The 15,520-nt window shown below is 47.2% G+C and overlaps 1 protein-coding gene across 1 annotated transcript in view; it reads right to left on the reverse strand.

Annotated features, from left to right (window-relative positions):
* The window catches only part of LARGE1 (LARGE xylosyl- and glucuronyltransferase 1), a 538,109-nt gene that overhangs the window by 56,210 nt on the left and 466,379 nt on the right, over positions 1–15,520 (reverse strand). Inside the window, exon 10 of the mRNA XM_042993134.1 lies at positions 768–923. Within this exon, the coding sequence (XP_042849068.1) occupies positions 768–923 (156 nt within the window). The remainder of the gene's footprint in view (positions 1–767; positions 924–15,520) is intronic.

The following is a 15,520-nucleotide window of genomic DNA, read 5'->3' on the forward strand; positions in this document are numbered from 1 at the left end:
AGTCTCAAACACGCCTCTAAGGTTTTCGTCCCCATTTGGCGGTTGAGGAAACGGAAGCACAGAGAGGTCGAGTAACTTGCCAGAGGTCACATACTTGGTAACTGGAAGGGGTTAAGCCAAACCCAGGTCGGCCTGACCCTACATGCCCTGCTTTTTCCATGACAGCTTGCTGCTTCCCCCCCTTCCTGCTCCCCAGAACTTCAAGTCACTGTCAACTTCGCCCCTTGCTTGCTGTGCACAACCTGCTTAACCTCTCTGTGCCTCAACTTCTCAACTCTGATGGGGGGCGGGGAGATGTTTCTACAAACATCAAAGGAGACAGAACATATAAACGATTATAAACAGTGAAGAGACAGGAAAGTAGAGGTGTTAGCCATGCCACGTACCTAACACTCTCTTCACCTCTGCTAACCCTAAAGGAGCCAGCTACTTGTGCAAATCTTTGATGCCCCCCGGGCACTGACCACTGAAGCCTGGGTCTCCCCTGTGGCTGCCAGGTCCACAAGGACGTCAGAGTTTCCTGGCTATGGAGAGACACGGCATCTGTTGTTTCACTGGCGCTTGGCTCGTCCTGATTCCTCTGCTTGGACACTCACTCCCGACCTCACCCCGTCCGGGCCAGGCACGGCCCTTCTACACCCACAGCAGCGGGGAGCACGGCAGGGATGTGCTGACTCACCTGCCTCCCCCACAGCCTGGGGCAAGGGTGGTGGCTTGTGTACCTCAGGGGCCCTGCCCCGCACCCCCAGGCCCCACGAGCCACTTACGTTTTCGCTGTTGACATCGGCTTCACTGGGGCAGCCGAACAGCTCTCGTCTCAGGAGGTTCCCGTCGTACTCCAGGAAGGTCAGGTAGAGGTTGCGGAAAAACTCCACGTGCTTGTTCTTCACCCGCAGCTTCTTCGGGGAGTTCCAGTGAATGACCTGCCCGGGCGATGAGGGGCCGTCAGGCCGGGAGGACTGTGCAAAGACTCGGCTGGGCGCCGGGCTAAGCAGTGTTGGTGGCTTGTCCACTCACTCACTCACTCACTCACTCACCATCTATGGTACAGTGCTGAAGAGGAAGGGCGCGAAGGCCAGACTGCCTGGTTTCAAATCCTGGCTCTGGTCTAGGTAGCTCCTTCATCTTGGACAAGTGACTTACTCTCTCTGTGCCTCAATTTCCATATCTGTGAAATGGGGAGAGCAACAGCTGCCACCCATGCCAGCATTTTAGCTTCCGTCTCTCAGCTCCAAGCTTGCTTTGTGATGCTGAGGCAGGGACTTTGCAAACCCTATTTCTGCCTTGCCAGCCGCCTCCTATTAGATGCTGCCAGCAGGGGCCGTGACAGGGAGACTGACTGACAATCTGGGAGAAGGAAAAAGGAATGTGGCCCTCCTGTTGCTTCCTGTTTCTGCAAGCATCACCCTACCTCCTTTATTTTTATTTTTATTTTGTCTTCAAGGTTTATTTTTGAGAGGGAGACAAAGCATGAGCCGGGGAATAGCAGAGAGAGGGGGACACAGGATCTGAAGCAGGCTCCAGGCTTGGAGCTGTCAGCACAGAGCCTGACGCGGGACTCAAACCCACAAACCGTGAGATCATGACCTGAGCCGAACTCCAACGCTCAACCGACTGAACCACCAGGGCGCCCCACCCCCCTCCTTTCTTCAAGGTGGCAGTGGCACATCCTCCCTTTAGCAGCAGCTAGAATCATTCTGCAGTTTTCCCAACACTGAGAACAAGTTTCCTCGTCTGCCCTGGAGCTGCCTGCTTTCCCCAGCCCAGGTCTGGGTTCCAGCCCCAAGCTGTAAGAATCCCCCCACCTCTCCCTCTGTTCCTTCAGCCCTGGGGGTGGTAATGGTTTCCTGCGAGTTTCTATTTTTACTTAGTTTACCAAATCAACACTTTATGTGTAGTTGCCATTTTTTAAAAATTAAATTCTCTGTTTAAATATTTGGTATGGTTCCTGCCTCCAGCCGGACTGAGGGATGCTCCGTCTCAGAGCTGCCTTCAACTCGTTAATACATGTAAAGCATGTAAGGAGTGTCTGGCCAAGTGTGAGCGCTCAATAAAGGCTGGCTAGTAAGTGCCAAGGTTGGGAGAGGGGCAGCGCCCCCTGCTGACAGTGCTCGCCCTTGGTTGGCTGGCGGTGGGCGGGAGAGGCATCCACAAACAGGACTCAGAATGTGACCATGGAGGGAGGGGTGTGGACAACGGGAGCTCTAGAAGAGGAGCTCCAGAGGTGCACCTGCTGGGGCCTGAAAGATGAAGCAGAGTTTCCTGGGAGGCAGGGGCGGGCACGGAGGAGATGGTGGTGGCACAGTCCAGCCAGAGGGAAGACGGTGGGAAATGAGAAGTCACGTGCTGCAGCCAGAGCCCAGGTGCTGGGTGGGGTGGGTGGGAGATGAGGCTGCAGAGGTGAGCAGGGTGCAGGGAGAGCCCGGCTCCACGGAGGCCATGCTCGGGGTACAGGGAGAGCCGGCTCCATGGAGGCTCAGAACTCAGCTGTGGCACTGGAGATTTTACAGAGGAGGAAATTACTAACTCCATGTTTGAGTAGGATCCTCTGACTATACTGGACAAGACATGAGTGGCAGGGTGGACGGGCAGCAAGTGATGCCAGTTAGGAGAATTTCCCAGCAGGCACATGCTTTTGGCAGGGGGGACCCCTCACCATCAGCTTTGTATTTGTCGTCTTTTAATCCTTATGGTGACCTGAACAAGGAATGCAATTTTAAATGTTTTTTTAAATCTATCTGAGAGAGAGAGAGAGAGAGAGAGAGAGAGAGAGAGAGAGAGAGACAAAAAGAGAAAGAATCCCAACCAGGCTCCATGCTGTCAGTGCAGAGCCCAATGCGGGGCTGGGACCCACAAACCTCGAGATCATAACCTGAGCAGAAACCAAGAGTCCCAGATGCTTAACTGACTGAGCCACCCAGGCATCCCAGGAATGCAATTATAAAGAAGAAACTGGAGAAGTGACTTGCCCAAGGCCACAGAGTTGGTAAACATGGGAGCCGGGATTCAAACCTAAGTCTGAATAAACCTGATTCCAAAGCCCACATTCTTCTGTCCACAGGGCAGAGTACAGGAGAAGCCAGGTTGTAAAAACTTCCCCGTTGATGCCTTGTCACATCGCAGAAGAAATAAACTAGCTCTCACCTTTCTCCAACTCGCCTCACGTGGTGGGGGGACCAGCAGAGCTGACACTGAGACAGAGGAAGGGAATGGGGTGTCAGAGCTCAGTCTTTTCCTGGCTCCCTCCTTTAACCACATTCTTTCTGCAGGAGCCTCAACAGGCTGCCATTTAGAGAGGTCTGGAAGGCCTACTTCCCCCTGCCTGCTCTCTCAGGGTCCTCTGGAGGTATGGCAGCCACAGCCCTTGAGGCTGGCTGGGCAAATACTCTGCAAGACCAAGTCCTTCTCTCAAGGCAAAGGGAACAACAGGAGACCTGACTGGTGCAAACCACACCCCCTGCCCTCCCATGACCAGAATGGGGTGATGGCAGAGCAAGAACCCGGGATGTCAGGCCAGCCTGGGTTTGAATCTCAGCTACGCTCCTCATTAGCTGTGTGTGTCCCAGGGCAGCTCGTTTTGTTTCTTGGGGACTCAGTTTCCTCGTGTGCAAGGTGGGAATCAGTAACCCTGACTCCACAGAGTAGCTAAGAGGTTTAAACAGATGCCTACCTGGCCCAGTGCCTGTAGGCCGGGGTGGGCCCACCTTATGTGGGTTCTCTTCTCTCCTCAAAGACGGTGGCAGCAGCCTGCCTACTGGCATCCTGCCTTCCCTTCTCTTCCTGCCAGCCTGAAGTCCACTGGAGCAGTAAGTCAGGAAGAGAGTATTTAGCATTCAGGACAGTGCAGAAGGGCCAGCAGACCCTTCCTGGAATGAGGCCACTTGGTGGCACTTGCATTTCAGGGAAGCAGGAGTGTGCACAATGCGTTCTCTTCCTGTGCCTTCTGAAGGATGCAGGAGGGAAGGAGAGGGAAGGCTCTCCCCTGAGAACACACAACCTGGGCATGAGAAGGTCCTGGGCCATGCATTAAAATAATTGCATACGAGCTGGTGTCACTCACACCCTGTGGGGATCATGTCTTTGCTGCAAGACATTTTGGTGTGTGCCAAGTGCTGAGGCAGCAGGAAGGCTGATGGATATGCATCTGACTCAGGAAACCTGAACTTCCTCAACAGGGAGAAACTTAACACTAAGTAAAAATCAGGGCTAGCCTCTGTGTCCCCAGACAAACAAATCTTCACTCTCTGTGCACAAATCTGCCAGGCACTTTGGAGACACTGCGTCATCACATCCCCCAAATAAGCCCATTTGGGTCCTAGTGTCCATTTTACGGAGATGGTACTTGACTTGCCTGTGTCTCACAGCGGGTAAGTGGCAGAGCTGAGACACGAAGCCAGCTCTAAACCCGAACCCCAGCTTCCTAACTGCTATCACACACAGCGCTGTGGGCTGAGAGCTTTGCAGACAAGGACAGTGAGGCTTATGGAGGAGGTGGCTTGCCCAAGATCACGTGGTGAGTATGGACTCAGTCAAGGCTACAATGAGGACCCAGGCCTCCAGATGCCCCCGACCCACTCCAGGCCACCTCTTAACCCATCATGCCTCACTCTGTTCTGTGTCTGCAGAGTGAGTTAGGTCTGCCTATTGCATCCAGGTAAATACTGGTGACTGGTGTTCTATAAAAATTAGCCGAAGTTAGAGGGAGAAGACGGTGGTGACACTGGCAGGCCAAGGGGATTCTGGGAAACCCTTTGCCACCTGGGTGGCCTGTGACAGGGAAGCTCACCCAAAGATCCTGGTGCTTGCCAAGTGCTAAGCCAGCAGGAAGGCTGAGGGATGTGCATCTGACTCAAAAAACTTGAGCCTCTTCAACAGGGAGAAACTTAATGTATATTCGGATTTACCTTTTTCTCCTTAGTTTTTAATCAGCTAGACACAGCATACTCCCTTCCCCTGTGCTAGGCTCCAGAGAAGTAAATGATAGCTATGTTTATCTAATACCCATCATACCCTAGATATTAGGCCACGGTTGGTGTGTGTGTGCATGTGTGACGTTTTCACATCCAACCCTCAAAACAACTTGGTAAAATTATTTCTATTATCCCCATCTTTGCAGATGATAATTCTGAGGCTGAGCCTAACACAGAGTCACTCAGTAAGTAACCAATCCTAATGCAAAATCAGGTCTGTCGTGCTCCCAAATCTTTTTCTTTCTATCACATCATTCATTTATTCAATACATATTAAAAATGAGCACTGACTGTGTGCCAGGCACTGAGAGGGGCCGTGAATGCAGAGATGAACACAAGAGATCATGACTCCCTTTCTGGAACTTACAACTGAGAGAGAGAGAGAGAGAGGCAGATATTATATAGCTGTCCATTTTAAATTACAGGTATGATGTGTACTCTTAAAGAGATGTTAAAGACAGGCGGTTATTGATGGTTCCTGAGCTATGGTAAAGAAACCAAGGCCCGGAGGGAGAAAGTGACTTGTCCAGAGCCACACAGCAGAGGGAGAATTTGTGCCCAGGATCTGTCTCCTGGGGCACTGTTCCTTCCACTAAACCATATGCCTGCCTCTGAAAATCTGACTCAGGATTAGTATTGCTGATAATTTTGATCAGCGCTTGTCTGACGACTGAGAAATGTCATTTCCCGGTCCCTTGAGGGACAGAATCACCCATCATTGCTGGCTTGGGGGCAGCAAGCTGGTGGTGTAGATGACATTTGGTGACAAGTTTTCACACATGAGATGGAGTGACACTGGAGAATGTGTCCCAAAAATAGATTTTTGCAAGGAGCTGGTAAGTGTGTGTGAGTCTCCCAAGACTTGTGGTAAAAACCCATCATAACTTACTCCACTTACTGAGGCACATTGGCGTGGCAAGAATACTCAGTATCAGCAGCTAACATATATGGGAGGCTTGCGAACGTGCCATGGCACTGCTCTGAATACTTTGCTGTCATAGCTCCCTTAACATGTGCATTCAACACTACAAGTGATCGTCTCCTTATCCCATCTTACAGGTGAGGAAAATCCAGCGAATTGCTCTAAGTTACATGACTAGGAAGCAGGAGAGTCAGGATTTGAACCTGAGGGAGAGAGACATTAGGGATTCCTCTCTCATTTCTCTCATGTCTATAATCATCAAATGACTCTATTCACAGCAATGAATGTGAGTTTTACTGAAAAATTATAGGATCATAAAAGAAGCCTACTTTCCCCTTCCAAGCACAGGGACCTCACCCATCCCTGGGATACTGAGGCCGAAGGATGGTTTAGGGCTTCTCAGATACAGGGACTAAACCTCCAACTTGGAAGGAAGCAGAGAAGGAGGTATCCAGGTTGCAGGCCAGGTGGGCTGCAGAAGCTGCCAGGCACCAAGGGGCCCCGTGGGCGTGATCTGCTTGGGTCTGAAATGTCTGTGAAGGCTGAGTGTATGTGCAGACCTGGAGTCAGCCTGGAGTGAGCCAGAGAAATTGACAGAAATTGATTACTGTCCGGGAAACTTAAACATCATTTGGGAAGACAGCAGAAGTCAACTTGTTTAAAGGAGAAACAGGAGACTCTATCGCCCATCAAGGAAAAGGCATTTTAAAGGTAGAAACGAGACCTCAATACAAGGACAAGGCTATGGAAAGAGCTCAAAAATTCAGCTTCTGAAGCACTCAGAACCCAGAGGGTTCATAAAAATAACGCATGGTACCAAAATGCTAAGACATCAGAGCCTGCATGCAAGTGCCACGTGAGCAAGAACATGGGCCTTATGTCTTCCAAGTTTACGGGGATAAGGGGTATCTGGCAAGTGGGTATGTGTCTCAAGACCTCCCCTGATTTTCTATGACTCACAGAACAACCCCTACCCTCCTTGGCCTGGTAGTTAAGCCTATTGCAAAATGGTTCCCACTTACAATTCCTGCTCTTATCTCCAGGCTAAAAGAATTTCCTGGTATTTCTTGAGCCTGTCTTTCATGACTTGGTGCCTTTGCATATGCTCTAGACCCCTCCCCAGAAATCCTTACTTCTTCTCTTTCACGTGAAGACCCGCTCGTCCTGAAGGGCTGAGTTCAAATGCATGTCTCTTATGTAAATCTCTGCCTGACCGCTTGTGGCAGAAGGTTCTCTCCCAGTAGGTCTGTCTCTCCAACCGATTCTTCATTCCTGACAGAACACTAACTCTGTAGTTGCAACTGCCAACTCCTGTGAATGGATCATGATCCATTTAAGATCTAAGCTAAACATGATGATCCTGTTCTCTGATTTCCCAGACCCCCTTGCAGCCAAGGTGGGCCATATGATTCAGGATTGCCCAAAAAGATACATGGGGAAGCATATATTTCATTTCCTAATAATAAGGTTCAGTTAAAGTGCCATTCTTCTCCCACCCCACTCACCTTTCTGCAGTAAACAGAGATGTGATGACTAGAACCATGACAGCCATCCCGTGACTATGAGAAAGAGCTCAATGCACTGCTATCCACAAACCAATGTCTGTATCTACTGCAGTATTCTTAGCTAAGAAATTAAACTCCCCCAATATAGGGGTTTTAGTTTAAGCCTCTGCAAACTGGGTTTTCTGATTCTCACTGTAAACATTCTTAATGTAACACCTAGGGCTGTTGCTGGGCCCTTCTTCAATGCTCCATAGAATTCTTGCACTTAACTCTATGGAGGACTCATTGCACACTCTTGTAGTTATTTATTTACATGCCTGCACCTGGCAGCAATGGAATGTGAATTTCTGGGCTGGCAGGGAGCATGACTTATTATTCTTCCTGAGTGCCACAGTGCCTGGCAGGTACTTAGTATTCAATTGCTGCCCTTTGCTTCAAGAATGGAAATCATGATGATGACATTCTCAATAATCTTCACATTCTGTCTACAGCAAATCATTTATAAAAGCCCGATTAATGTGGACTTTAGGATGGAGAAATATATTCCCCTCTTCTTTGTCTAAGGGCCAAACAGCTTGTCATGTTCTCTTGAAGGAGTTGAAGCTCCCTCTGTGCTCCCCCCTTGTTTGGTATTTCAAGGAGGGGATGATAGTCTCACAAGTCCTTTTCCCTGTCATCCTCAGGATTACGCTGCATGGGAGAGAGGGGAGAAGCAGACACACCCACACACCGGCTGCCATCAGCGGCTGGCCTGCGCTAAGTTGCCTAATACCATGGAGACAGCCCCTCATCTACAAAAGGGCTGTCACAGAAACCACCCTGTAGTTCATGGTCAAGCCCAGAACCGATGGATCGATGCACATGAAGGTACGTCGCATGAGCACCTCAAGTCACAAAAGAAATCTGGGTTTGGATTTCACAAAATGGACACCTTACGAACTAGGAAGGCTGGATGAAAATGGAGTCTCTGTGTGGGAAGGGGGAACGAGAAACAAGAATGGAAGCTAGGGACTACAGGTGGTCGCAGGCTGAGGCAGAAGGGTAGGATGGGTCGGACAACACAGCCCAGAGAAGAAGCTGCGGTCCTGGCCGGACCACACGGAGAGGCTTGAAGAGGGTCTACTCAGTAAGGCAAATAGGTTTAACATACTGAGCAGACACTGAGCAGTGCTGATGGGCAGAGGAACAAAGCAAATTTCACCTCTGCTTCCTCTCGACTCTGTCCCCTAAACAACTTGATGTGCATGAACCTCGATTTTCCAATCTGATGCCTGCTTCAGAGGATCCACGAGACAAGAAATGTCAAGGCGCCCACTGCAGAGTCTGGAGCAGACTGGCGCTCAGTTCGCGTGGAACACACACACTCTGTTTGTTCCCATGGGATGTCCTTTAAAGTGACACTATCCCTCAGTCTCTAACCGCCTGACTGGCTCCCTGAATGCGAGGCCTGTGTTTGTCCACCTCTGCATGTGCAGTGACAGGCTTGGCCAATGTTTGTTGACTGACAATGGGATCCACCTCCCTTCTTTTATTGCCCTCCCCAACTGTCGAAGATTCTTTTCCAGCTCTCGTCCTTCTCTGTTCCCATTCCTGACAATTACCGGAAGTAGCTATTAAACAAAAACAGTGTGTCTGAAACTCAGATTTCAAGCCACAAAGGCTCTGTTGACTCTTTGTCTCCTTTTTACACAGGTCCTTTGTTGCTTCTTGGTTCTTACAAATCCCAGAAAGAAAAAAAAAATTCTTCCCAGGCAAAAGTGCATCATTACCCATGAAAGGAGCAGAGTACAGACCAAATTCAGTGATTATTTAGTCTCCTCATCTGGAAAAGGTAGACACGTAGGCTCCTGCATGAATCCGAGGCCCTGTCCTACATCCTTCCATCTCTTGTTCTGTCTCTGTAACATTATTTCTCCCTGTCTGAGGAGGGAGAGGATACGGAGGGGGAAAATAACAATAGGAAAATGGATACCCTTGCTAATGCTCAGGAATCCATGAGAAGGTCTAGCCATCTTCTCTCATGTTCATCACGTTCAATGTTTTCAGTTCTTTTTTGCTATAAAATGGGGTTATTAATCAGTTTGAACTGGGTTTTGGTATGTGTGGGGAATTCCTGATGGACCACTGACGGCAGGAAATGGCAAAGCCGTCCAAACTGAAGAGTCCCTCAGTGAGTGTTGTCTTAATGTGGCTTCTCTGCAGACATCTGACTTAGGACTTGTGGATGATAACTGGCCCCATATTCTTCCTCTCTATGAAATTAACTAATTACTAGGACTTGACTCACATTTCACAGACTTCTCACAGTGTCCTCCTGGGGAGTGTGTCTATTGATCTGGGGACAGGGAGGATAGAGGGGAGCAGATCCCACCTGTAGGGACAGCATGGATCTTTAGCAGAGGGATTCTCCCAAGGTTGGTTGAGGAGCAGATGGGTTTGTAGTCCAGTGGGATTTTGCCCGTAGGGGGTAATTAATGTCCTTAGGGCAGGCACCATATGGATCTCTGCTCCAGGAAAGGCAGCTGGCTTCCTGGTTCCCAGCAGACACCTTCCGTGATGGCTATTGCTTTTCTCTGTGCCCTACATCATTCCATCACAGAACCAGACCTGGTCCTCTTTGGATGATTCTCATGGGACTATCAGTCATGCCTGATATGCCAGAAGCATGGGCATGTGACTCACACTGACCAATGAGCCATTCCTGACCATCCCTAAGAACAAAGAGTTGGGTTCAGGTGTGGGCATGTGTCCTAAGAAGCATCAACAGAGTTATTCAGCTGAGGCACTGAGAGAAAGAGGGTCTCTTTCTCCACACTGGGATTATGAGTGCCAGTGATGGTTAAATCACTCGCTTTGATTTCTTCATAGCCAGTTCGATTGCCTGGAATGCCCCATTTGACCGTCTGTTTTCTTGTTTGGTATCTATATTCTGTGCTGGCACATAAGCTCACGGAGAGCAGGGCCTATGCAGTCTCACTCACTGCCGTACAACCAGTGCTCAGGGCAGTGCTTGGTCTACAGCACACACGTAGCGCGTATTTGTTGAAGAACTGACTTCTGCGTACTTACTGGTGGGGGGACTGCTAAAAGTTACCCTGCGGAAACACAGGCAGCCCGAGAGAGACAGAGAAAGGGAGAGAATGAGTTCCTATGTCATTTGAGTGCCCATATTTCGCGGTGTCAGTGCAGAGGGCAGAATGTGGAGCTGTCACATTTTGAGACATATTGGAGTTTAAATGTGTGTGCGTAAGTGTTTCACCAACCATTAATATCTATTGCTAGTACATTTAATAATATATATATTTTTTAACGTTTATTTATTTTTGAGACAGAGAGAGAGCATGAACGGGGGAGGGTCACAGAGAGAAGGAGACACAGAATCTGAAACAGGCTCCAGGCTCTGAGCTGTCAGCACAGAGCCAGATGTGGGGCTTGAACCCACGGACCTTGAGATCGTGACCTGAGCCGAAGTCAGACGCTTAACCGACCGAGCCACCCAGGCGCCCCCATTTAATAATATTTAATAATATCAATATTTAATTAAAATATCCCTCACAAAATGGAAAAAATGGCTTAAAAGGAATCCTGCATGATAGCCCAAAGTATAAAATAAATATACATGCGTCTACATGGATATAAATAAATATAAATGGAGGAGAGAAGCAGATCTCCTTACAGAACAGCCCTAACATGTAGATTCGAATCCCTTATTGGGAAGTAGAACTTAATCTCCCCATTTCCAGTGTGGGGTGGGTGTAGGGACTCACTTCCGAAAAATGACACATGAAAGGAGAAAATAATCACCTTGTGGTACAGAAACCTGGAAACGCTCTCCTAACCAAGTACAGAGAGAGCCCTTAGTGAAGTCGTGTGTGAAACGCAGGTCCTCCCTGAAATGATGTGATGCCCTTGTGGGGGTGGGCACCCTTAACCTTGTACGATACTCTCTCCAAACACTCACAATCTCAGTCTCATCATGAGAAAAAATACATTGGACAAACCAAGTTTGAGGGATATTTTATAAAATACCTGACCAGTCCAGCTCAAAACTATCAAGGTCGGTCATGAAAAACATGGGAAAACTAAGATGGTGTCAGAGGCTAGAGGAGACTAAGGAAACACTGGCAAAATGCACCTAAAGCCTGCAGGTCAGTGAGGAGCAATCTACCAACATGGGTTTGTCAGTTTTGACAGTTCACCATCATCCTGTAAGATGTTAACATTAGGGGAAACTGACACTAGATGGCTGGGGATACAGGACTCTCAGCACTGCTTTTACAACCTTTTCTTTCAAAAATCCTTCCAAACAAAAGGGTGTATTAAAAACAAAAGAGAGGGTGCCTGGGTAGCTCAGTGGATTAAGTGTCCGACTTCAGCTCAGGTCACAATCTCACGGTTCGTGGAATGGAGCCCCACATTGGGCTCTGCGCGAACAGTGAGGAAACTGCTTGAGATTTTCTCTCTCCCTCTCTTTCTGCCCTTCCCTCACACACACACACACACACTCTCTCTCTCTCAAATATAAAAAAAAAATATATATTTAAAACAAAACACAGTCCTACAAAGCATCGACTGATTGAGAACACCAGTGAGACAAGTTCAGGTGACCAGCAAGAAAACAGCCAAGCTGATGCTTCTGTTTCCAATATGAGCACCTCCTTAGCTACATTCCCAAGTACAGAAATGTCTACCTCATTAGATCTGACAAGAAGCTACAAAAAAAAAAATTTAATTCAAATATGGATTTACAACCACTATCATTAAGGAAGAGCTTCACCCCAAGTGTGTATAATGCCTCGAGATACCATTTGATGTTAGTACAAAGAGGCATGATTAGCAAGACATTTAAAAACAAAGCATCCAGAATATGAAGACAAGCCTCCATAATTTTTTGATGATGTTTAAAGTCTTGTGAAAGTCAGTCTAGAACTTTATAACATTCCACTAACCCCCATGAAGAGTTTAGCAGTCCCTTTGGGGATTTATATGTAACAATGAAAGATAATAAAATCCAATAAGGGAAACACTTGTTTTTCCTGCCTAGGCAAAAATGGCTGAAAAAATACACAAGATAATACAGTAACAAATGAAGTAAATTCCTTTGTCAGCAAATGCTGTGAGAAGAGTCACGAAAACAAATGCTGAAGGCCTGAAGATACACGTAGGAGAACAAATTACATGGGAGATTTGCTACCGAGTTAAATCAAAGCATAGAGGATCCTGGTGTGTGTCAGCTTAGGCTATTTGCAAGATTCTGTTTCGATAACGAAATACCCAAAGACCAACCTTCCAGTGAGCACTAAAAGAAAGACAAGTTATAATCTGAACAGCAACTTCCTGCTTTCATGATGACAGTGCTTTTATGGAAAGTGCATGTACGAAAGGTACGGTTGCTTTAATTGGAATAACCAGATTCCAAGTAAGGTTACAAAGTGATACTGAATTCTTTCACCGCATTAGTGAAGTAAAGTTTGCAACAAAGCGCTTGAAGCCAGCTGCACACTGAATGTCACTGATTTGGTTACTTTTATAAAGGCAAGACTGAAAATATCATAGAATTTTTACAATACTTGGGAATGATACCAGGAATGACAATGGATATCTTTTGTAAAATACAGAGTTCATAGCAAAGCCCTTTAGAAGGCATACATAAAGGTGATTTATGCATGTTTTTATGAAAAAAAAAACGGTTATCTTTTGTATGCTATCTCGTACTTTTGAAAAAAAAAATACACTTTTAATCTGACCCTTCAATGTCAAGGTAATGAATGGAGAAGTAACTACTTTTAGAAAGAACATGTGATATAGATAGGGCTTTTAGAAAGTAAATGTTTGAAATTGTTGCCATTGTTATGGGGTTTTGAGGTAAAAAAAAAAAATGCTGTGCTACCTATCAAAACTCTCATTTCAACATACTTAGAAATTTCAGTGGTTTGATATCCACAACCACCCAATATTGCTTAATTGGTAATTCCCTCTCTCAAAATCTTTTTCATTCGAGAGCCCAGACTATTTAGGGAAGTGTTTTCTTACAGTGGGCTTTTAAGGAACCAGTCCCACAAGATATTCTATGATCAAAGGGATCTGTTCTGTGTGTTGACGCAGAAATGCTGAGGGTCCACCAATCCCATCAGGATTTCTTACTGCAGGACTTCATAATGAGCTATTTTGTATATACAGTACACGGAACTCCCCCTCTGCAGCCCCCCCGCAGCTCCCCCCTGTTTAAAGTAATCCCATTAACAATTCTTAGACTTGTTTGGATACATACCCCAAACAGTGCTACATAGGGCAGACCCTCCAGAGGCAACACCTTGCTCCTAGGAATGTTGTTGATGTTTCCAGGAATAATTGCATCTCAACTTCATCAGCTACGTATAACAAAAGCCAATGATGGATAACTTAAATCACTAACCAAAGGAGTTAAGTTCTGAAAATTACCTCATGAGCAAAGAATGGGTGAGTGTTGAAGGAAGACAAAAGACCAAAAACTTAAATTCTCCAAAGTCTCCAACACTGGGTATGCCATTCTCCAGCACAGTAGTAGGGCCCAAGACCAAGTGCCACAAACCAGGGCTTAATCTCGGGGGACAGCCCTTTCCCTCCTCAGGTCCCTATTTCTGGTCTGTGAAATGAGGGCATTGGGACAGACGAGGAAGAAGATCCCTTGTTTACATGCCCACTAGCTGACTGAAAACGACTCTAAGAGAGAGTGGGAACATTACTAATTATTAATTATTGGTAAGAAGGAAACGAGGCTTACTATGTGTCTCCCAGCTCGGTACCAACTGCTTTATACATAGCCCCTTGGACTAGAGTCATGCGATGAAACTGAACAGGCCTTGGCCTGGAGTAAAGAGAGGTCTGGCTGGGAGGTGGTAATTGTAGATTTTAGATCTTCTCCCCCACAGCAACTGTTTTTTCTTCCTGATACATCCTAATCTTCCAAAATCAACCTTACCGTTCATCATTCTTATTACCCTCGCTCTGGCTTCCCCGGCCTCATTTTTCACTGTAGTCTGCTCAGCTACAGCACACTCAGTATGCTAATGCACGGCAGCCCCTCATCTTCCTCAAAAGATGTGAAAACTGACACCTCTCTAAGTATTATAAAATGTTTTAAAACTTGAGTTATGTGCTACTCCTTTTATGCAAATGGTACAGATTGCCTCTAGGCACATGCATCGTTTCTCCATATGGATGGCACGTTTTCTCTTGGTTTTTCTCTTTAGGATTTTTCTTTTAAGTGTACTCAGCTCCCAATGTATGAATGGATGGCAGTCAAAAATCCAGTCTCTGACTCTGTTGCTTAAAATCCAAATGTTCTTTCAAGGAGGCAATGTGATATTGAGAGTCTCTATTCTGGGGTCAGCCCTCAAAAAGCCATTGAATGCAAAGAGGGCTCACATAGAATAATCCTACAGAAGCATTATCTCACGTAAAATGCCTTCCTGGGAAACTATATTAAGGTGAGAACTCAGCCCTGTATTGGAGGAAAGAGCTCTAGAGTTAGGGTCAGGCCAATGTGAGTTCAAACCTCAGCTCTGTCATATTTTGCTGTGTGACTCTGGGCAAGCAACTAAGTGACTTCATCCATATGATCCCTAATTTTCCAGTGTATAAAACAGACCAAAATTCACCCCATGATGCTTCTGTAAAGATTGAGTGATCCTGCCTGGCACACCACCCCCACCCCATCCACCTGAAAACTCCAGGTCATCCTTTGAGGTCCTGGCCACAGCCTGCTTCCTCTGAGAGGCATTTCCTGTCAATTCCAGAAAGGATCAGTGCATTCCGGGCAGATGTTTTTGGAGCACTGCTGTGGTCCCTGCTAGGCAAGTATCTACCAGCCCCCGGTTCACTATTCCTAACTTGCATGGGGGTTACTGCTCCTTCCCATTCTCCAGGGTCATATTCAGGGGAGGAAAAGTGGTTACACAGAAGGACTGGGGAGAGGAGTGGCAAGGGTGTTTGGGGGCTGAGGAATGACGTGAGGGCAGAAGATGAGGAAGGAAGAGACTTGGTATCACGACTGAGCTTGCACATCCTATAGAATCCCTCAAGACACAGACTGCATCACATTTTCTCCCAAGAGGGGCCTCCTCCAGTTCTCCCAGGCCCCC

This window comes from Panthera tigris, chromosome B4 (assembly GCF_018350195.1).
Source record: "Panthera tigris isolate Pti1 chromosome B4, P.tigris_Pti1_mat1.1, whole genome shotgun sequence".
NCBI classification, from domain to species: Eukaryota; Metazoa; Chordata; class Mammalia; order Carnivora; family Felidae; genus Panthera; species Panthera tigris.